The sequence below is a fragment of the Epinephelus fuscoguttatus genome, linkage group LG4 (assembly GCF_011397635.1).
Source record: "Epinephelus fuscoguttatus linkage group LG4, E.fuscoguttatus.final_Chr_v1".
NCBI lineage: Eukaryota > Metazoa > Chordata > Actinopteri > Perciformes > Serranidae > Epinephelus > Epinephelus fuscoguttatus.
In genome coordinates this window covers 28,594,302-28,617,597 of record NC_064755.1, presented here as the reverse complement: position 1 = coordinate 28,617,597, position 23,296 = coordinate 28,594,302, and the positions used below count along the sequence as shown (strand labels likewise).

The window sequence follows — 23,296 nt, the reverse complement described above, 5'->3', positions numbered from 1 at the left end:
CACAAGTTTTTCTCACTTATGAGGCGGTTCAACACAAAATATTCTGGTGTTCAAACTTGCGGGAGTAATGCAAAAATTTGCATTGCGTTTACTGTGAACACAACATTACACACATGTGTGGGGCTGCTGTGAGTGGCCCCTGCCCTCCTGTCATTTTGCAAAAGTGGCCCCCCGGTGAAGAAAGTGGAGTATCCCTGCTGTGCAGAATGAACTTGTATTTCATTAAATTAAAAGAAAGGGAAAAAATGAGAGCTGTTGTTATTCATAGGTTATTATGCGATGGTATCAAATTGGGCTGTATGTGGCCCATGAACCATAGTGAGTTTGACACCCCTGTTGCTTTAGGCATACAAAAAAAACTTGTGCTTTTATTTCGAAGGTAAAATCCCCGTGCACTTCCGGTGTGGTCTGTGCTACCTGCGCGTGACTTGACGCAGGCAGCTCGTCTGTAGCTGCTGCTGGCTGCTGCAGGCGTGCTATTTGCGGCAGCGGAGAGACCTCTGCGAAATGCCTTTTGTATTCCCGGGTGTTTTTTTTGGTTTAGTTTTGTGTTTTGCGAGGGTCAGCTCCCAGTGTTTGTAGCCATGCTCTGTGGTGGATTCAGCGGGCTGTCCTAGCTGACTGAGCCGCTCCAGCAGCGGTGGGTCCGGTGCAGTGCACAGCCGGGGATGAGGCCTACTTGTTAAAGCTCCCCCACCACCCCTCCATCGCGATGGCTGATGATCAACAACAACCTGGTCAGAAGCCTGCCTCGGGATTAGGCTCTCTTCCAGCGCTGGTGCCAGGACTCCAGGGGCCCGAGGCTAACGCGTTACAGTTCAAAATAAAGAATTCAATTTGGTAAGGATGGAAATGATCCTCGAGCAGCCACACTGTCCTTTTCGCTAGCCGTAGCCTCATAATTAGCGTATCTAGCTGTGGAGTGGCAGGGAGGCTGTGTGCTGCACAAAGCGGCTGGAAATAACACGAGTGCTCCCGAGCTAACCCACGATATTTCACGGAGATGCGATGACAGCGAGGAAAGCTGCACTGCCTGCTGCCTGTGTACGCGTTACTAAGACGCTAAGGTGCAGGTATTTACAGCAGGAGTAGCTCTAATCATTAGCATCGAGCCATAGGAGGCCATGTGATAGATGACACCACATCCACCGGTGGTGCTGATGCTCAGGATGACAGGTGTCAAAGCAGACAGCTACACACACACACACACAGACAGCCTCACACTGATTTAATACAGCTAATAACAACACAATACACTCTTATAACAATGGGTTACATTTTAGTTTCTGCAGTGGCTTTGGAAATTATTAAAACCCAATTAGATTTCCAGTAACAATACAGTGCATTGTGATTGACAAAACAACAAGACATTTTATTATCTACATTAGATGTTGTATTATGCAGTGGCTTTGGAAAGAAACATTCACAAATTGGTACACTTTACAGATGTCATTTAAAAGGAACTAAATGTACTTGCACAATAACTCACAATGACTAAGGAAGAAAATTGTTTTTAAGGGTTTTTGCATGTTTAATACATGTCTAAAAATGAAATTGCTCATTTACTTAAGTCGTCAGAGTCTCTGCCGTGCATCCTTTGGTGCACCTGCTTTGATTACTATCCCTGAGATGCCTCTGGGGATGTGTCTGCAATCTAATTTTAGCTGTTATCAGCTAAATGATGCAGTATATTTACTGTCCAACGTATTATTCGTGTCTGAATTATGAATTTGAAATGTGTGAAATATGTACTGGCCTTTATTTGACAGTAAGAAAGGCACATGTGTAGGCCTAAATAATAAAATCAATTACAACTTAACATTTAGCTGCTTAAATTTCAGGGTCTTGGCATTAGAGGTATTAATGTTATTTGGGTGCAACGGTTAGTCGTAATTTTATTGTAAATGCATTATGGACTACTGCAGGAGGCTCGGTATTTGTTGAAAGCGAAATGTTTGTCATAATGCCATTATACATGAAACATTGTCATGCTGCATTGATGTCCTGGCCTATACATCGTCTTGTTTGATACAGATCGCTGCAAAAATCACACTTAAATTGTTTCTATATGGATTTTTTTTTAATGAAAATAAGAATAAAGATGTAAAAATTATCATTTCCTCTTATATTGCAAAATAATTACCATGCAATATCAGTCAAAAATAATCACAATAATATTTTTTTTCCCCAAATCAATCATTTTTCCAATCTACACCTGTGCTTTTACATCAGTGACAAATCATAACGTGTGGTGTAAAAAAGGCCTATGGAGCAAAAAAAAAGATAGTTTCCATGTCATGGATCCCCCAGTGCGGTTTATTGCATTTTACAGATGCCATAATTTCAGTGGTGCAACACTACACCTCCCAATGGTGATGCAAAATGACGGTAATTCATAAGAGTCAAAGTCTTAATTTACTGCTCACTGTACAATGAGCTATTGAGTCTGTTGCACAGGAAGCAGTGAATGAGGACACAGCCTGGAGCTTGATTGGAGGAATTCTGTGGCGAATTCAAATGATTGGACATGATTTGAAAAGGGAAACATACCTGTGTGTGTGTGTGTGTGTATGTGTGTTTAAGGTTCCTATAAAAGAGCTTTTCAGAACTAGTCGTCATGTCCAAGGAACTCTCCGTGGTCCTTCATGATTGAATTGTGTCAAGGCAGAGATGTGGGCGAGGGTATGAAACCATTTCTGGGCTCTATCATTGTGATGTGGAAGAAGTATGGAACCACTAGGACTCTTCTTAGAGCTGGCCGTCCAACTCAAGGCAACAGGAGTCATGGTCAGGGAGGTGACAAACAGCCCAGTGGCCTCAGGACACAGGTGCTTCATACATGTCATCACCATTTCTACAATAAAGCAGAGTGATGTTAGCATCATACTGTGGAAGTGCCTCTCTGCAGAGGAATGAATGCAGCCAAACACAAGAAGGACCTTGAAGTAAACCTTCTCCAGAGTGCACACAAACACAGAGCTGTACGACAACAACCCAAAGCCGACAGCCAAGACACAGCTGCAGTGGATTTTGGGATGTCTCTGAATGTCCTTGAGTGACCCAACTGAAGCTTGGACTTGAGACCCAAAAAACATCTGTGGAGAGACCTGAAGATGACACATCACACACTCCCCTCTGAAGTGTAGAGAATCTACCAGGAAGAAGACTCAAAACTGTAATTTGTGCCAAAGCTGGTTCTGAATAAATGGACTGAATTCTGATGCAAACGAGAAATTTAGGTTTTTAAATAAATTTGCAAAACCTACGAAACATGTTTTCGCTGTTTAATATTGTTTATTGTGTTCAGATTGATGGCCTAAAAGTGCATTAAATCCATTTTGAATTAAATCAGTAACACAATAAAGAGTTCAAAAGGCGAAGGAGTCTGAATACTTTACAAAGCCACTGCTTATAGTCATATCTGAGTTTATATAGAGAATAAAGATGAAACATTGTCATGATTTCACTCCTTTTATGGCATGGTGATGCAGAACATTTCTAAAACACATCCAATTTTGTATCATGATTAAGGATATTTAAAAAGATACATTAAAAATACAGTGGTAGAAGAGAACTTCTAAATGATAATACATTTCCTGTTTGATTGTTATCATCATTGTTATCATATTTAGCCTATTAGTTGAAAAGATAAGAAAATCCTGCATGTATCAATGTTATTTTAATCTAAATCATCTTTAATGTCATTTCTGTTTTTTGCTTTCTTTCTCATTGTAGCAAATCTGTACAATCAAAAGTGGACAGCATATTGGTGAGTATCCACAACACACAAGTCTTTGTTGTTTGTTACCTACGAGCTCCCCATCATCAGGAAGTCACATGTAACAGTTTATTGGTGGCTCATAGAAACAGGTGTGCAGTTCAGCTTTCATTAGGAAAGAATATGATCATGTTTGTTTCATGCTTAGTTGTAGGATTGGGCAATACATCAACGTTATATCAATATTGCAATACGAGACCAGGTATCATTATAGATTTTGGATGTGGCAGTATGGCATTAGTGTTTTCCTGGCTTTAAATGTTGCATTACAGTTAAGTGATGTAATTTTATGAACCTACCAGACTGTTCTAGCTGTTCAGTCATTTACCCACTTAGTTATTAGCAGTGGGGGGAAAATTGATACATCGGTGAATTGCGATATTTTTGTGTGGCAATATTCTATCGTCACACAGTGCTAAGACTGTATTGCGTTTAATATATTGCATGTTAAACTGTAGGTAGCATTAGCATAGTAGTATTAAATATGTGGCTTTTTAAGTTTACTAGATACATGTTGCTACAAAAACTGCTTGAAGTGAGATGAGCAAACTGAAAACTTATTAAATAGATAAAACAGGCGTTGACAATGTTTTGCTTTGGCGACATTAGTTGCAGCTGAAAACAGGTAATAAATCGCAATATATTTTATCACAATACTCAGCATATTGCAACACATTTTTAAATCGCAATAATATTGTATAGTGATTGATGTGTTGTTACAGTATTGTATCGTGGAGCCTCTGGTGATTCCCACCTCTGTTAGTCATTATATCCACATTACTCATGATTATTTATCAAAAATATTGTGATTGGTTTTTTTTTTCCATAACACCCAGTCCTACTTAGTTGTCCTTATTGATTGTAAATTACTCCACTGGAACCATGATTCTTAAATTTGTTCACCTAATATTTACTTTACAGTGATGAATAAAAATAGTGAACGTAGTTTGATTATATTGGTTTGTAAATACACATAGATTGGTTATAAGAACAACTTTTGTGTGTATGTGTAAAAGCTTTCTATTTATGCACATTTTGTTCTGGATTAATCCGAAGTGGCCCACGCCTTGTATTCAGCAACAAAGCCATGTCAGTGACATCAAAGCTACATGATAAAGCTTGTCCATGTTTTTTCTTACTAACAGAAAATACAGGCCGTTAACTGTTCCTGTATTTGTCTGGTGTTTGACAGATTTCAGCAGGCAGGTTTGGCCCCTTTCTTTACAAGTCCTGATAAAACGTAAACCTTTTACCACTTTAGATGGTTACACATTAACACAGTGGCACACAGCACGTCAGACTGCGGCAAATCAAAGATGTCCTTTACACCTGACAGTATATACCTGTGTTTCTAACCTGGATTGTGTCTAAATGGTGTTGGTAAATATCAGGATTGTCATACGGTTTAATAATATGTGTATAGAATGTAAAGGTGAGGAGACAAAATAGTATGAACACTTAAAGTGATAATATTTTCTATTACCATATATTTAATATTATATCAAAATGTTCATATATGTAATGATATAATATATTTTGGGGAATTTGTATTGAAAAATTGTGTCTGTTTTTGGCTCATCTAATAAATTAAACAACTGACAATCAAAACACTAAATCACATTCATGGAAAAATCATGCAATGCCAATATTGTCATGAGCAATGGTGGACTAGTGCAACCAGAAAAAAAACATGCAGCATTTTCCTGCATATATGGATGAAATTGTAAAAAAAGAGAATAACGTATTCATCTAAAAAGCATAGGGATAATTAAGAGATACAATATAATGTCCTTGGACACTGAGATTCAAACGTGAGGTCTGTTTGTGTAGCTGTCATTTGAAAATGAACATACCACATGTATATTGGTGCCATATACAGGTGGTGCTTGCATTGTGTAGCCGTTGGATGGTTCCTACATCTGATACGTGTGATTCTGTAACTGAAAATGTAATTATGCAAATCAAACGTCTGAGGTTGCCTAGGTTACCGGTATATGTTTTGATGCCAGGTGTAAAGGTCATCTTAGGGAATCCAAGAAAACATTTAAGGGGATGAATGGTGCCAAAGATTGAAGCATCATGGTATAAGTGGAGAAGGACTAATTTGCTCCTTTGTCACTCGTAGCAGTGGAGTGTAGTAAATAGCGTTTTCTCTCAGTGCTCATTGGCTGACAGCTCTCACCTCATTCATTCAAGTATTGGTTCCCCTAGCAACAAAGAGACAAATAGAAAAGGGAAAGTGGTAAGATGAGTCCATTCTTAGAAACCAGTTGAAAAGCAGTCTGGTTTTGAATCAGTAGTAAGGAGGTTGTGTGTCACGGTCACACCTGTGTAGCGTTTTAAAGTCAGCACTAAATTCAAAACCAGATAGCCTAAATTTTCTGTGTGCATATATCTATTTGTCCAGTTGTGAAGAGCTAACAATACGGCCTGAAATGAGATTTACAGTCTTTTGATCACCTTCTGTCTTTATTCTTTATTCCATATTACTCTCATGAAGACGCGCAGGGATGAGTTAGGATTTTATCGATACTCCTTATCAGTTTGGTTCTTTATCAATACTTTATTTGGTTCTTTTTCTTGTACCTCTTTTTGGTTTTCTCAAGCTTCCTCCCACAGTCCAAAGACATGCAGGTTAACTGGTGACTCTAAATTGTCCGTAGGTGTGAATGTGAGTGTGAATGGTTGTCTGTCTCTATGTGTCAGCCCTGTGATAGTCTGGTGACCTGTCCAGGGTGTACCCTGCTTCTCGCCCAATGTCAGCTGGGATAGGCTCCAGCTCCCCCTGTGACCCCCAAAAGGATAAGATGTTCCAGAAATTGAATGAATGAGAATTTATTTATGTATTGAATATAACTAAATATTGTTTGTAGAGCAGCAACAGTAATGTTTACAACAGCAAAGTCACTATCTAAGCTCAATAACCAGTCCCTCCAGGATGTTGTGATGTTGCGATCACAACAACTAACGCAAATTCAGCCAATTCCTGTGAATTGCAATTTTGTACAATCACAACAGCTTTACCACAAATTTGACTATTTATAATGGAAAAACTCGTATTTCATTGTAGAGCTGCACGCAGCATATTAATTCACTCGGCCTCCTTGCCCCGATCTGTTTATCATGAGGCTACTGCTGCAGGAGTGAGAGCTCCATGCCTAAGATCTAGTCACACACACATTTAAAGGGATAACTTAACTGTTAACAGGCTGAACACCAGAGTTGAGCTGTTTCAGTGTTGGTGTGAGTTTGTTGCGACTGTTTAATGGCTTGCTGTTGGTTGGCGCTGCTGGCGCTGCTGCTGTGTTAGCTCGTGCTAACCGTGCAGGGCACAGACAACAGGAGGAGAGCGGCTCATGGAGACGATCCCTCAGCACCGCGTTGGCAGCAACAGCTGATAGTTGGCAATCAGCTGCTGCTGCCTGCTATTGTTACAAATAGATACTAATTCTTTGGGACACACTGAATCCTCATAGTGATTGGCTCTGAATCCAAAACTGAATCACAACTATTTTTGCAATTTTCACTTGATCCCTCAACCTAAAAGAAGGCAATGTAACACTGGATATTTTTTACAAAACCTGTAGTGAAATCAGACAATTCAGGCTCCAACAATTGAAAAAAAAACCCCTGCAAAATCCTGGAGGGACTGAACAATATCTCAGTGGAAACCAATCTTAAGAGAGGGAGGAGGGGCTGGTTTCTCTTATCCAACAGCTAATTTAATGTTTAATGATACCTGGCAAACTAAGCTAAGCAGTTAGACGACATACAGATGGCTTTTGTTTTAGCCGAGCTAGCACCCTCTTCTTGTGTAAAACATAGTGACAGTTGATGAGACAGACAGAACATATTGTAATATTGCTTTACTACATGTTTGTGCTGGTTAAACAGGTGTACTGATGAAGTATTTATTGTCGCTAAGGTTTTATTACACTTACAGTAACAAGTGTAGTTGGAGGAGCTGAGCCCAGACGCAGAGAGCAGAGGAGAGGCTGCAGCCTGGTGATAAATTACACTAAAATGTTAAAAGGTGCCAATAATTTAGCACCAATGCCCGTTTAATACCGGGTTTTGGTACCCATCCCTGAGCTTACATTTAGATTTTGCTTGGGGGGAAAAGTTTTTTACTTTGTTTTATATGAGTAATCTTTTCCTCTTTTGTGATGATTTTATTTTTACAGCAAGATGTTGAGAAGTTTACAGACATCGAAAAACTCTACCTCTACCTTAAGTTGCCTTCTGGTCCCAGCAGTGGCAATGATAAAAGGTGAGTCACAGACACACACACACACACACACACACACACTCACTTTACGCAAGTTTTCCACTTTGCTCTTTGGCCTTTTTTTGTCTCACACACACATGGCTGCTTTGTCGTGGCTCTCATTACATTATTGGCACTGTTGTCTCATTGCTTGTCAAAAGTTCAAGTCACTATCCACTGGCTACTTCGCAGACACAGTTCAGGCTGCTAGCTCCCAAAAATGAAATTGAGTTTTACGTTTTTGACATTTTTGGGGGGTTGTTCGTCACTGGTGAGTTTTTTTTAATGCAAAATTCTCATTTGTTTTTCAGCTGTTTGATTGATTATCATTATGAAGCAAACCACTGACCTATTTAGATTTTTGCTATACCTAGCTGTCTGTGTTTCATTTGTTTCCCCATATCTATTCATCACCCCAACCCCCCAATTCTGCCCATTTGGACTGAGAATGAGAGGGGGTCCTCCACTCCTGGATTATGGTATTAAAGTTTCTGTATTAACAAGAAATGATGCATACAAATCGAGGACACGGCCTCACCAGATTTATTTTTCCTCTGTGCCACTTTCAGTGATCAGAGTTCCATGTCGTCAAGCCGTACTCAACAGATGTATGCTTTCAACTGGATACGGAATCACCTAGAAGAGCACCCAGAGACTTCCCTCCCAAAGCAAGAGGTGTATGATGAATACAAGTGAGTGTGTGACCTCGCTGTGTGGTCGGGGAGGTGAAGGGTGACAGAAAAGGGGACAGTATGTATTTTACTTTAAATCTCATGGAGGGTTCTCTTCTCTCGCAGGAGCTATTGTGACAATCTCGGCTACAATCCACTGAGTGCAGCAGACTTTGGGAAGATCATGAAGAATGTCTTTCCTAACATGAAGGCACGTCGACTGGGCATGAGGGGCAAATCCAAATATCCTTTACCTCCGACGAACCTGTCTTCTTCCTATGCTTTTATCTGTCTGTGCTTTGCTAAATCCTGCCTTTATATTCCTCAAATTGTGAGCAAGTTAACAAGACATGTAGTGTTGGTGTTCAGAAAAGGCAGATCATGGGGTTTTTACGCTAGCAGTGAGTGACTGTGTTAAAGGAATAGTTTGGATTTTCTGAAGTGGGGTTGTTTGAGGTACTTGGTCATGGTCAGTGTATTTACCCACAATAGATGACGGTGGGCACGCTTAGTTTGTTGGGGACAGGGAAACGGAGATCTGTGTGGGTTAGGGTTAGGTCATTTGGTCCACGAGCTTCGCCTCAATGATAACCGTTTCCAGGCATATTTTAGGATGACTAAGGGGTAGTTTGATAACCTACTGTCTATCGTTGGGCCGTATAGTTCTGTGCATCCAGCAACGGCTTCCACCAGTTTCTCCTCCATTGTTTACCAGCTGTAAACTTGTTGACGTGACCACCATAGAAGGCCCGCCTCTCAAATCATCCTTTCGAACAATGGGGAAAAAAAGATGACGAATACAGAGATGATGTAGGGTGCTTTTCTGCTCTGAGTTGAAGTTTTTTCAACTTGAGTAGTTTGGCAAATGCAAATGCAAAAACCACAAGCAAAAAGCTTCGTTCTTATTAAAAACAGCTACGAAAAGCTGCCTTTAGCTGCTAAAATGCTTTCAGTGTAATCGGGGCCTTAAAAAGCCAATAGTGGGGGATTTGTGACATAAAGCTGAAAAGATGTTGTTTTGGCTTTGAGGTGTTCTTAAAATTTACAATTTCTGTCATATTTTCTGAGAAGATAACTTTTTGCATGGGCCTAAAAGAGGGGAAAGGGATTGCATAGATACAAACCATGAATTTGGCCCACCCAATGTAAAACCACCATATTATATACATTACCATGTCCAGGGTCATTACGTGTCAGACACCTTAACTCCTTCTCACATACTGTTATAGCGGGTTAAGGAAGAAAGCTTTTGTTCACATGCCGTCCTTACCCAACCTGGATCTGCAGAAATCTGGTGATGGGGTAAGTTACACTGCAAGAAAAAATACTTTAAACCATCCAGGTAAATATCTAGTTACACTTTTAAAATGCTCTGTTGCTCATCCACCTGCTGCTGTCCTCTGTAGTGTGAGCTGATGGAGCCGACGGGCCAGTCCCCGAGCGCTGAAGATGAAATGAGATCTGCAGCCTGTGGACTGGTTTGTGAGTGGGCCCAAAAGGTCCTGAGTCGTCAGTTTGACAACGTGGAGGACCTGGCCCGCTTCTTGCTCAATAGCCACTACATTGGTACTAAGTCCATGGCTGCACTCACTGTTATGACCGGAACACCCACAGGTGAGGATGTCCGCTGATCTGCTGGTGTGGTCATTTCATTGTGGTCTGTGTGTGTTTGTGAAGTTTAGTTTGTGCTGTGTGCATCATAGCTGACAGCATCATATTGAAGTGTTAGAAAGGCACTTTAAAAATAGGATTAGGATTTGTTTACTTATGTGATTTTGTGCCTCAGCGGCACCCTCAGGGTTTAAAAGTGTTTTCCTCATGTGATCCTGCACGTGTCCCCCAAAACAGTGCAAGCACACAGTAGTCAGCTGTCCATGGTGCTGAAAATGTAACTAGGTTAATTCAGCCGTCTATAAACGATGTCTTATATTAACCACCCTCATGATGTCATTTTAGCCAAAAAAAAGGGATTATGAACATAAATCCAGACTATGGTTAAAAAGGAAGTGCGACATGATTTTCGTTAATTTCAGGGCACTTGCATCGCATCTGCTTCCACAGGTCTGTGCCTTGCCGTCTGTGCACTCTTTAGATTTAAAGGTGTTTCAAAATGAATGATGAATTCAAGGACAATGTATTATCATACTGAGCTCATCATGAAAAGGTAGCCTCAACAGTCAGATCTGGGCCTGAAGAAGAAGAGCAAATCATGTTGTCTTTTGTCAACACTTGGGAATTCTCTATCACTGGAAAATAATAAGTACCTGGCTAAAATGGCGTACTCCCACTAAACAAAGGAAACTAAAAGATGAAACCCATCTTGTGTTGCATGTTCAGAGCAGGGGTGTCAAACTCATTTTAATTTATGGGCCACATCCAGCCCACTTTGATCCCAAGTGAGCTGGACCAGTAAAACATTGCATAATTACCTATAAATAACAACACCTCCAAATTTTTCTCTTCTTTTAGAGTAAATTCAAAGTACATTCTGAAAATGTTCATCCATTTACGAAACAGATGATGAACAGCCTGAGATGTCTTGGGGAAAAATAAGTGCAATTTCAACGATGTGTCTCAGTTTTTCCACATTGAGTCAGTCTGCTACTCCCTGTCATTACATGTGCATTTTTCCATGCATTTCCACCCCTGTGTGGTAACGCTGGCATCACCACACCAAACTAAAGTGGAAGCTATTGAGGAAGCAGTTTAAGATGTTCCCTGCTTTACAAAGCATTTTTAAATCAATTGGCTGTGCCTCCGCAATACGGTTTCAAATATTATTTTAAGATAGACATCTGATACAGATTCTTTTGGACTGAAGCTGCTGTGACATTTTTTTGCACCATATTTAATATTGTTAAATGTGACAGCATTAAGTAGTCATTGTTTTGTTGGTGATCACTGTCACTTATCCTTCACAAATACATCAATAATAGGTGTGTAAAGTCATCCAGTGGACTAGATTAGACCCTTTAGCTTGCAGGCCCTGTGTTTGACACCCCTGGGTTAGCGTTTTCAATTTAAACCTTTTTGCTAGTTTGAAATACATGATAATACTGTGATACATTTTTCCTTACTTATATGTGACACTGCAGGCCCAGAAACATTGAAACCATCACTGTTGGCAGCGCTTGGTTTGCTCTCACTGACACATTATCCTTGCTAATTACAATTCTTGGGTGTTTTTTTCTTCTCTTGACAGGAATGAAGACGCCAACTCCAGCCTCCGCGTTCGTGCCAACAGCTGAGACAAACTCTTTCCAGCCCCAGGTGAAGACCCTGCCCTCTCCCTCTGTTGATGCAAAGCAGCAACTGCAGCGCAAGATCCAGAAGAAGCAGCAGGAGCAGAAGCTCCACTCACCCCTGCCCAGCGAGACCCAAGTCAAGAGAACAGAGGCCAGTACCCCCGGCCCTACCATCCCCTGTGGCAGCCCTGCTCTGCTGTCCCCTCAGCCCACCATAGGCATCGTGGTAGCAGCTGTCCCCAGCCCAGTCACGGTATGTAGCTGAATTTCTCCCACTAACTATGCTCAGAGATGTTATTGACGAATGTGCCTAAATTTAATGGTTTTTTTCTCACTTTTCTCCTCCCAGGTACAGAGAGGCAGGCAGTTGATGACCTCACCCAGCCCTGTTGGGACAACAGAGGGAAAAGTGTTGCCTGTAAACTTCCAAGTAGTCACTCAGTCTCTTAAACAGTCCCCCAAAACTCCCCAGAACATCTCAGCTAGTCCTGTGGGTGACCGGCTGGCACGACACGGTACGCGGTACGCACAAATTCTGCCCAAACCCTCTGCCACCAGTGCCATCACACTGCGCTCACCCCCCACCCTGCTCATCACCAACAGCCCCATAAAAACTGTGATGCCAACTCCCCACGTCAGCTCAGTCAACGTGGTGAAGATGACGGCCATTGCTCTGGCTCCCAGCAGCAGCAGCACAACCGTGCGTCCTGCTTCAGCGGGTGTGAATACCATAGCAGCTTCGGACGACTCCCAGCAGTCACAAGGTGGGAGCTCAGCTGCCCCTCAGTCTCCTGCAATCAGACCCAGTGCCCCTGTCTCCACCCCAGTCCTCTCTACTGACACCAAAGTGGTGTCTGAAGCTGGAAATGACAATAACTCCACCCATGGCACAGAGAAAACTGCTGCTGGAGCCAAAGAGGAGAGAATGGCTAAGTTCAGGGCTGCCAGTGAGCCAAGCTTCCTGATAAAGTGCTCTCCCGGACCAGACAAAGGGGGAAGGATAAAAAGTGACCCCACATCCCCTCCCATCTCGGTAGCTGTGGCTGGGACTCAGGACAGCAATAACAGTAACTGCCATGACAGTACTTTGTACTTGACTGTTGATAATCAGAACTCGAATGGCAACACGTCATCCAATGGCTCCTCCGCTGTTACCACAACATCGAAGGATCCCTGCCTAGATGCCAAGAGCCCCAGGAAGCGCACAGGCCCAGGCGGAGAGTCCCATGTGATTCCTGTAAAGAGGGTGTTTATCTCCCAGCAGCCACTAGCTGTAGTTGACAATCCCAAACCTGGAGTCAGTGCTGCATTAAAGAGGATCCCCAGACCGGGAACCCCTGCCAGACCAGAGAGTGCCCCCTGCAAAGTGACTGTGAAACACACCTCCATAGGGCCCACACAGATTCTTGCACTCTCTGACTCGCCCATCACACACACTGAGGGCTCCCAGACTGTTGTCAAACCCCAGGCCTTGGTGGTGAAACGTGAAGACCATTCTCTCAGCACTGACACCAGCACCGGAGCAGCTGGAAACAACACGTCGGATCAGGCGTTGCTTCGGCAGATCACCGGGGACCCTCATGCCATACCAGCCAACTCAGGAGCACACGAAGCCTCTGTGATGAGTGACTTAAAGAGCACAATATGGGAGGAGGGACAGCTTGACGAACTTCGGAAGCAGGCGTTTGCGCAGCAGATACCAGCAGAACACAAACAAGCCCCTACTGACCAGCTTTCCATTATAGCTCAACCCTCCGAGGCCTCGGGCCAGCTCACCCTCCCGCAGGAGATGGTGGACTTTGCAGGTTCTCAACCCAACATGGACTACTTTCCGTTCAACGATGATGACATGACCCAGGACAGCATTGTGGAGGAGCTAGTCCAAATGGAGGAGCAGATGAAGCTGAAGGGTCTCTTTAGTAGCTGTGTCGATGTGTCTTTACAAGGCCAGTCAGCCAGCAGTCAAGGCTCTATCCTAAATGCTCACCAGGCCGGCACTACCTTCTTCCACTCTACCCACAGCAGCACCACTCCTGTCCAGACTCCCACTCCAACACCCACACCAACTCCGACTCCCACCCCCACCTCTGAAATGACGCTTGGGCACAGCCTAACAAGAGAGAGTCCCTGCTCCCGCTTGGCTCCCATCACACCTGTGGATGGAGCCATGGGTCGCCACACCCCCATCAGCACGCCACTGTCCAACTGCAGCAGCAGCGTCCCCCCAAGCCCAGTGGAGTGCAGGAACCCTTTTGCGTTCACTCCTATTAACTCAAGCATCACAGGTTATCACGATGCTAGTATTGTCTCCAGCAGCCCTGTGAAGCCAATGCAGAGGCCAATGGCAACGCACCCTGACAAGGCCAAACTGGAGTGGATCAACAACCGCTACAACAGCAACTCTGCGGGTCCGTTGCCCAGCCATAGCATTGGCATCCTGCCCAGCTACCAAGACCTGGTAGATGACCAGTTTCGTAAGCCACATGCTTTTGCAATTCCCGGCCAGTCATTTCAGGCTCAGTCAAGACAGGATGCTGCTCACTTTGGCCGTTTGACGCCCATTTCACCGGTGCAGCAACAGCAGCAGCAGCAACAGCAACAGCAGCAACAACAACAACAGCAGCAGCAGTTGGTAACTACTCCTACTAAACAGGAGAGTTTTGCTGTGCCAGCACCGTTAGACAACAAGGCATCCACCTCATCTGCATCCAGTACTTTCCGTTGCCGCAGTGTCAGTCCTGCAGTGCGCCAGAGAAACTTCAGTGGCAACACAGGCCCTCTAACCACCACCACCAATTCAACCACCACCACCACCTCCACCCGAACCGTGGTTTCACCCTTTAACTCCCCCATCACCTCCGAGGTGCTCAACATCCTGTCCAACAGCCAGACGGTCGGCTCTGTCCACAGCATGGTTCAGCGTAGCCAGTCTGTGCCCCTGAACATCATGATGCAGAGTGAGATGCTGCCTGTGCAGGGTCAGAGTAACACCGCCAAAATCACCAACGTTCTTCTCAGCAAGATGGAGGCTGACGGGGATGATTCTGTCCGTGGCCTGGGTATTAACAACCTCCCCTCTAACTACACGGCTCGCATGAACCTCACACAGATCCTGGAGACCACTCCTGGCTTCGCTGGGGGAACCGCTCACCAGACTCAGCTGCCTGTTAGCTCCAGCCCTGCTGCCTTTGAGCTCCAGCAGCATGGCTACCTCACCACCGGCAGTGGAGAACAGGTGAGTTTCTCCACTGGGGACAGCCAAGCACAAGCAGGTCCTGGTGAGCAAGACCAGCAACAGCAGCAGCAGCAGCAGCAGCTCCAGGAGAATCCTGTGCAGACACAACCACAGCTCCTCCTTCAGAGCACACAGCAGCAGGAGGCAGAGGACGAGCAACAGCAGCTGGATTTCAACAACACTGTCAAGGACTTGTTGGGGGACGATGGCCTCAACCCCAGTTCCCAGTTGGTGGGTCAGGTAGCTTCGGAGCTCAACGCTGTGGCGTCTGACTTCTCAAACGACATCAGACTGACCTCAGATCTGTCCAGTAGCATCACTGACCTTAACACGTTGGACACCAACCTGCTGTTTGACCCTAATCAGCAGCAGGAACAATATGAAGACTCAACACTGGAAGAACTGAAGAACGACCCGCTTTTTCAGCAGATATGCAGTGATACTGTGAACTCTGGCTTTGACTGGCTAGAAAGCAAAGACCAGCCTACTACAGTAGAGATGCTGGGCTAATGTTATCTTTTACTCTGTATGATTTCTGTTTTCTGTTGTTTGTTTGGTGCGTATGTAGTTTATCTGTTTTTAAACTATAGTTTGTCGGGATTTGTCTGGACTTTGCCATTCGTTCTGTTAAAAGTGCCAGGCTTACCAGAAAATCTCTCCTACTGACATTTAGTTACTTCTCTCCTTTTTCATCCGTCACACTCGTCGGTTTCAGTACTTAACCACTTCTCTCCCTCATCTGGAATTAGAGATGTAAGCATTTCAAGTAAAAAAGTGTGAGTACGTGGTGGCAGCATGCACTTACAGAGAGCAGGTTTGTATGGTATGAACATTAAGACAAACATAATCTTCCATGTTATAACCAATCAATAATGCAATATTTGTATTTAACGAACACATAATGAAAGAAGGAGATGGGTAGGAAATTTGGCACAAAAGACCAAAAAAAAAAAAGTATGCTGTTGTGTACTATTTTCAGTGTGTGCAGTTCAAGTTCAACCAAATGGAGACAATATTGGGATTGTAGTATATGCACATAATAGTTGTAGTACATTTGCCTGCCATATCTGAATATTAAAAAGGGTAGCATCTTGTGCTGCCAGGTGCTGAATTTATGACATAATCTTTATACTTTATCATATACCAAAATCAGTGGAACGCTGATTCACATCTGAGCATTGTCCAAGAGTGAAATTTTCTTAAAGCCTATACTTCTTGTACTGTTTAATATCTTATAAAGGGAGTAGATGAATCAGTAGGGAGAAGATGGGAATTCAGGCCACTTTGTGGACTATACACGGAAAGGAATCAACAACTGGCTGCCTTATTCCCAAAGTCCAAGGCCTTATGCCATCTGTAGAGAGACTGTATATAGTATAATGTTAAGAATCTTCAGAACCATCCAGAGCTTCATCATATCAAGGCAGCTGTTACTCTGATATTTTCAGTACTCTTTCTTATTGTTTTTGTTTTGCAGTGTTACAATATAGATGCGTATTGTATAGGCTAACGACTACACTGTGTGTGCCCTTATCAGTAATGGATTTAGAGGAATTTGATATGCTGTCCATAAACCATGGCAGGCACACTTTCAGTCATGAGATTCTTTTCTTTTTTTGTTTTGGCATGCTATACTCCCAGCTTGGATAAGAATATCAATGGTATGGAGAAGGCTTAGTTACATAGAAAGCTAGAGGCTGACATTTATGTTTTGACGTCATCTTGGGATCAAGAGGAAACGAAATTATGTTTGTGGAGAATCCAGCCTTATTTCCATACCAAAGATGATCTGTTTGAATAACGCAAGAGATTATTACACATAGAAACACTCCTAGTAAACATTAACAACAACAACAACAACAACGACGAGAAACGGGCAGCCTCGAAGATATAAAAGAGTTTTATTGCATTTGAGGAAAAATGGTTAAGTTGCGTAAATCTTATGTACAGTATGTAAATTTGTGAAATGGTCACTGTCCTATGTTTTATAGGTAACCATGGACCTGAAAGCATGTTGAAACCATCACTGCTAGCCAGGTAGGCTATGTGATACAGTAGGATGCTTGCTTGAGTTTTTGGCTATTGTCAATGTTGTATAAGTCATGTTTAAGCTCCATCTGTAAATAGGATAGATACATAGAGATTTGATGTATCAAGACACTATATTATGGCCATTATTCTAGCTAAGTATGTGCCATTTAAAAGAAAAAAAAAGCTTAACAGATCTATAGTCGGCAAGATACTGTATGTTGTGTGTTACATTTCTGGCTCAATGTGTCGTAAAAGTAATGCTGTCTGGTCTCGCTTGCTGATTTTATTTTACTTTTTTTCTATTCAAAGATAATAGGTCTCTGCAGTTGCAGAAGTGATGTGTGCTTTGAGCAGGATCAATAGCATGGTATATTGAGATAAAAAAAAAGTTGTGATACTGTTAGCTGGTTGCAAACATCTCTGTGACAGACATTGTGCTCAAAGCCTTTCAGCAGACACTGGAAAAAAAAAAAATTACTCATGTTTCAACAAACTTTGGAGGTTCACATTATTGCACTAAATTTTTATGACATGGCTTTGCCACATCTTTATGGACAAATGTAATGATGGATGCCCACAAAAAAAAAAGACAAAAAATATTTTTTATGACAAGATGAGTAGGGAAATTAACTGTCAGAAAATGACTAATTGTCTTGTAGCAAAATGTGCATTAATCTCAGTGAGATACACATTTCTTACTCATTCTCATACATGAGAATATAAAGCATTGAGGGAAAAAAAAGTTCAACAACCTTTTAAAACCTACATGCTCATTATGTTGATAAATGATTGTACGCACGCATGTGTGATGACTTCTGTTGTACTTTGTATTCTTGGTAACCACTGTCTTCTGTGATTTGGGCAGGTTCTGTTAACCAGACTGGCAGTGCTAGTTTCATGAGTTACATTACTTTTGTTGTGTGCTGTTTACTAAGTTAATGTTGTTCTATATGTTCTGTTGATGACTGTTTTATGTTGATTTTACATATTCTTATTTTGCAAGATGCATTTGTGAAGAAATTTAACATTTTCTTGTAACCTTTTCTTTAACAATAAGGCACTGATATTTGAATTTGAATGAAGGAAATGCACCTCTTTATGAGTACAGGAGCTCCATCAAGCAGTGACTCTGATTCTTTACCTTTGACTGACCCAGAACCAACTCTGTTTGACTATCTTGTCCATTTCTACCAGTAGAAAAAAAAACCCTCCTCTGTGGTGTTGTCTGGTGTACTGCTTAATGTACAGTAGCTTGTTAATATTGCAAACGCGTTGTTTCTTTTTTCAATGGAAAGTACTCACTGGTGAGATTTTTAAAGTGGTTTTAAAAGCCAATAAACCTTTTTTAAAGAATGTTCATGTGTTTGTACTTGCTGATGATTTTGTATTTTATTGCAGTAAATAAAAACATGATTCAAAGCATGAGCAAAAGTCACCTTACAGAACTTAGTGTCATTGGGTACATTTACATGCACACTAATATTCCACTATTATTCTGAATATGACAGTAACCTAAATTTCATGTGAAACAGCATATTCTATTATTTTTATATATTCAGAGTGTGGCATTTTCCGATTAAGACGTGATATGCCATTATTATGCAGTTTTTAATAGCATTCTTTGGACAATATACAGCACATTTGGAATATACATTTTGACTGGGGTTTTTACCGCAGTTTGTGACACACGGCTTCTTGCCTGTTTATAGTCAGCTCTGTGCATTATCATGGGCATGTTGTACCCAAACTAACTCGCCAACAGTTTGCAAGGCTGGTGTAGACCAGCATGCCTAAAAGAAAACCCCACATTTCTGGTAGCAAGGAGAAACACACCTACTTTAAACATTATGAAAGACCGAGGCTGTGTTCGCACGGTCCAACAAGTCTGCAATGATGTGAAACTCTGAAAAAAGTCCTATTTTGATACAAAGAATTAAGATAAGTGGCCCAGCCATTTCACTTAAATGTATTTTGACATGATAAACGACATCTTAGGGCATATTAATCATGCACTGTTGCATGTAAATGGGAATATAAGTTGAATATTCCTTTTCATTAGACATGTTAACAGCCTGTAGAAATGTCGTCTTCTTCAGAATAGTGGCAAAAACAGGAATATTTTGTTCAGAAAAAATTCTGCTGACAAGCATTTTGAGTTGAGCCACGTAGTGAGGAGGTGGTTAAGCCTCCCAAGGAGTCCAGTCTGGCATAAAGCTGGATATTTTGTGCATGTAAATGTATGTTTACAAGCACAACATATTCTGGTTTTTGCCCTTATGCCAATAAAAAAAACAGCATTCCTGACAAACTGTTTGCATGGCTAATGAAAATGAATATTCCACTGATATTCCTGTTTACATTCAGCTGTGCATACTCTGACTGTGCTCTAACATGGCGTTTATCACATCAAATTACAGAAAGTTGGAACAGTTGGAGCCACTTTTGCCATTTTGCTTCTTTGCATCAAAATAAGATTATAGCAAAGTTTTCCACTGTTCAACTGTTCGAACACAGCCTCCCCCTTTCATTCCTTCAGCAACCTTGTTGAAAAGGCCAGCAATGAAATATTTGCACATATCCAAGAATCTGTTTATATCCAAGTCTTTCATAATGTTTAAAAGTAAGTATGGTGAGCTAGTTTGTATACAGCATATCCATGACACCCACAGAGCTGACTATAAACAGGCAAGATGCCATGTTTCACAAACTGCATTAAAATTTAGAATTTTTATTTATCTATTTATTATTTGTTTAACCTTTATATAACCAGCAAGTCCCACTGAAATTGAAAATCTCTCTTACTAGAGAGACCTGACCAAGGTATCAGCCATTCAAAACACATTTAAGATGCAACAGATAAAACATATAATACAAAAATCCATAATAAATCTACAATTATTCAAACATAGCGGCTTCTCGAGAAAAACAAGCACATGTCTCTGTCATCCCATTCTGTATGATCAATTTAAGTGCGTTGTATGTGTGTCTAAATAATGCTCCTAAAACCTGAATAATACCAAAATATCCCACATATCTTAATCAGAATATATTACATTTGGAATAAGGTCTAATTTGGAATATCTCGGTACACTATCCTGTTTACATGTCCTGTATCAAATTCAAAATATTGTCATAATTGAAAAAATAGCAGAATATTAGTGTGCATGTAAACACACCCATTGTGTTTATAATAGTCATAATTAATAGTTGAATTGGTTGATTTGTTATATGAACAGTTCTGATATTAGGTGTCATTTAGAAAACTGTTATGATGTCACCAGGTAATGACAGGATTTTAGAAGATAAAAATACAGGAAGTGCTACCAAAAAATATATTGCAGGACACAAATGAGCAAGTAGAGTTTATTTAGTAAAGCTCCTTTAACAGAGGAAGTTTACAAAGTACTTAACAGGAATCAAATTGTTAAAAAATAAGACCATAAAACGGTAAGAGGGAACAAACAATAAATCATGAGCAACAACACATGAAAAACACACAAAATAACAAACATTACATAAGTTTTGAAACATGAAAGCATTTGATTGGACAGTCTCTAGGTCACAACATGAAGGTATTGATTTTTCCAAACATGCTAATATTGCTGTTTATTTGCTTTTTGGTCAAACACCACACATTTTTAATATTTTAGCAGTCCAGTCTATTCAAACCTTTTCATCACCCTTTTGGCATAAGGTCAGAGGTCATTAGCTCTTTGAATGACCTCCTGGGTCAGTGGGGGGTGGCCTCTCCTAGAGACAGGCTGCAGCCAATCAGAGCCCAGTTCGTTGGTCCTCTGCTCTACTTTCCCAGGGCCTCATGATATTCATAACATGCTAATGACCTTAACCCTATTGATCATGACCAAACAGCCTAACCTTTAGCCATGTGGAGCCCAGCAGTAACCTCCACCTACGCACCACAACATTTGGCAACATGAGTCGACAGATTTCACAAACAATGCAGCATCACGTCTCTGTTTGTATACAACATGTCAATAACCAGAGAGTGTAAATTTATAGATAAAGCAGGGCAGCAATACAAAACTCCTGTTTTGTTTATTTTAGGCACCCAGATCTTGCCATTTTTTCCACAATTAAAATAATTGGTGAAGGTTTTGTGAGGAAGAAGACATTTTTTGGGACCACAGAAACAAAATATCACCTTTTTTCATCTATGCCAACTGATGCATGTTTTAACTGTTGTCTGAACACAATAACACACTCAATGTCAGTGACCTACTTAATAATCCATGAACAACAACACAAGAAAAAGTCATATAAATACATAACATTAGATGCATGTTTCTTCTGGATTATAGAATCATTAATAAAATGATATGAAAATCCAAAGTAAACACATCACAGAATGCTATTATCCTAACCATTGGTTTTAAACCTTGAATTATAATTATAAGGCTTTGGATGATTAAATCAATAGTTAGTTGTAATCAATACATAATTACACTCTGCTGTCCTTATTTGATTGGATATTGAAGTGAGGAGGTGCATGTTTATGGCACTAATCCCTTAAAATCGTTACAGTGATTCACAGATATGGCTGAGTGTAAGAGTAAGAGTTGTATAATATCTTTTGGAAGGCACAACACATTTCCCTGTCTGAATGTGACGACTACATCTACCTGTGCCAGTGGAGCGGTGTTGTGCTGATACAGCATGGCCGATCTCACAGCTGGAGCCCATTGTATTGCTATTGAATGAGGGCTGGGAGACGGGAGGGTCATTGTCAAAAGGCACGGTCGCCAGATCAATATCTGAATTCATTAGGCAGCTGACTTGCAGCCATCAATATATCCTCATAATTACCAGTTTTTTTTGGTGGAGGCAGATGCTGTTCAGGGTGACCTTATTACCAGTGGCCCTTTGGCAACTGATAATTCACTGTGTTCATCTTATTTTGTTGCCCTTAATATCTGATACACAGAAAAGAAGATCTCACAGGGTTCAGTTGCTGCATAGAAAATCTGTATAGGTGATTACTGATCAGTTTGTAGTTTGAAATTGACTGTATGCAGGGGTGTAGTCTATGGAGCAGACTGGGTTTGACATAAATGCATTTAAACAACATAAGTCAAGTCAATTTTATCTACAAAGCCCAAAATAGCAAATTTGTCTCAGAGGGATTTACAAACAAAATAACACACCTCCTCCCTCATCCGTAGATCTAGACCCTCCACTTGGAGCAGGAAACACTCTACTAGAAATATGTATAACAGGAAAAAAGGGGGAAACCTCACAAACACAGGAGGAATCCCTCTTTCAGAAAATAAGACATGCAATAAATGTCTATTATACAAAGTACACAGGAAAAGCAGTGGTGAAACAACAACAAAGAGCAAACGAATCACAATAGTATAAGGAAATAAGGTGGAAATACATGAAAAGAGAAGACGTCAGGCAACTTTAAGGTGCAGTTAAGCTGTGCCAAGAAGATCTGAAAAGATAGTTCAGCTGCATTTATTCAGAAAGTTTCATTTAGATCAAGATATGTTCTATAAAAGAAACCATTATGGATTACATGCACATCATAACAACATAAGTCGTTCATACGAAGCAGTTAATGCTTATACACTGAGATGTATTAAAGTATTGGTAAGAAATAGGACAAATCACACGAGTAACTCAGTCATAGGGACATGGCTTGAGAAACTCAAGTCCCGTGTGAACCCTGGTACAAAGTGCAGACTGGTAGCTGGAGAGGTGTCATCACACCTCCTGTGTACTGCTGAGATGCTCTTGAGCAAGGCACCTAACCCCTAACTGCTCCCTTGCTCTGACATCTCTCCACTAATGCATGTCTTATAGATCCTGTGTGTGCAGGTGTGTATGGTTTGGGCCTTTGTGTGTAATAATGAATAACAACAACAGAATGTAAACATTGAATTTCCCCAGTGAGGGATTCACGAAGTGCTTTTTTCTAAAATTTAAAGGATACCAGAGGTAGAAACTATAGATGCATAAAAGTGCAATTTCAAAGAGTTCCCCGTCTCTGAGTACTTGTCAAAGTCCCTGGTCATTTGCAAGAAAACTGTTAAGAATGGGCGGTCATGG

General features: G+C 41.3%; 1 protein-coding gene across 2 annotated transcripts; it reads left to right on the top strand.

Moving 5' to 3' along the window:
* The first annotated feature begins 433 nt into the window (after positions 1–433).
* Positions 434–18,580, top strand: LOC125888119 (DNA-binding protein RFX7). 2 transcript variants are annotated; one of them, XM_049575338.1, is made up of 10 exons: positions 434–840; positions 3,736–3,769; positions 7,963–8,049; positions 8,487–8,524; positions 8,615–8,737; positions 8,843–8,962; positions 9,937–10,018; positions 10,123–10,330; positions 11,919–12,214; positions 12,311–18,580. In XM_049575338.1, the coding sequence occupies exons 1-10, from the start codon at positions 713–715 to the stop codon at positions 15,704–15,706; spliced, it is 4,512 nt and encodes a 1,503-aa protein (XP_049431295.1). In that variant the 5' UTR covers positions 434–712; the 3' UTR covers positions 15,707–18,580. The 2 variants fall into 2 exon arrangements, with proteins under 2 accessions (XP_049431295.1, XP_049431297.1); XM_049575340.1 differs by lacking the exon at positions 8,487–8,524 and having other exon boundaries at positions 7,963–8,048.
* The last annotated feature ends 4,716 nt before the right edge of the window (positions 18,581–23,296 follow it).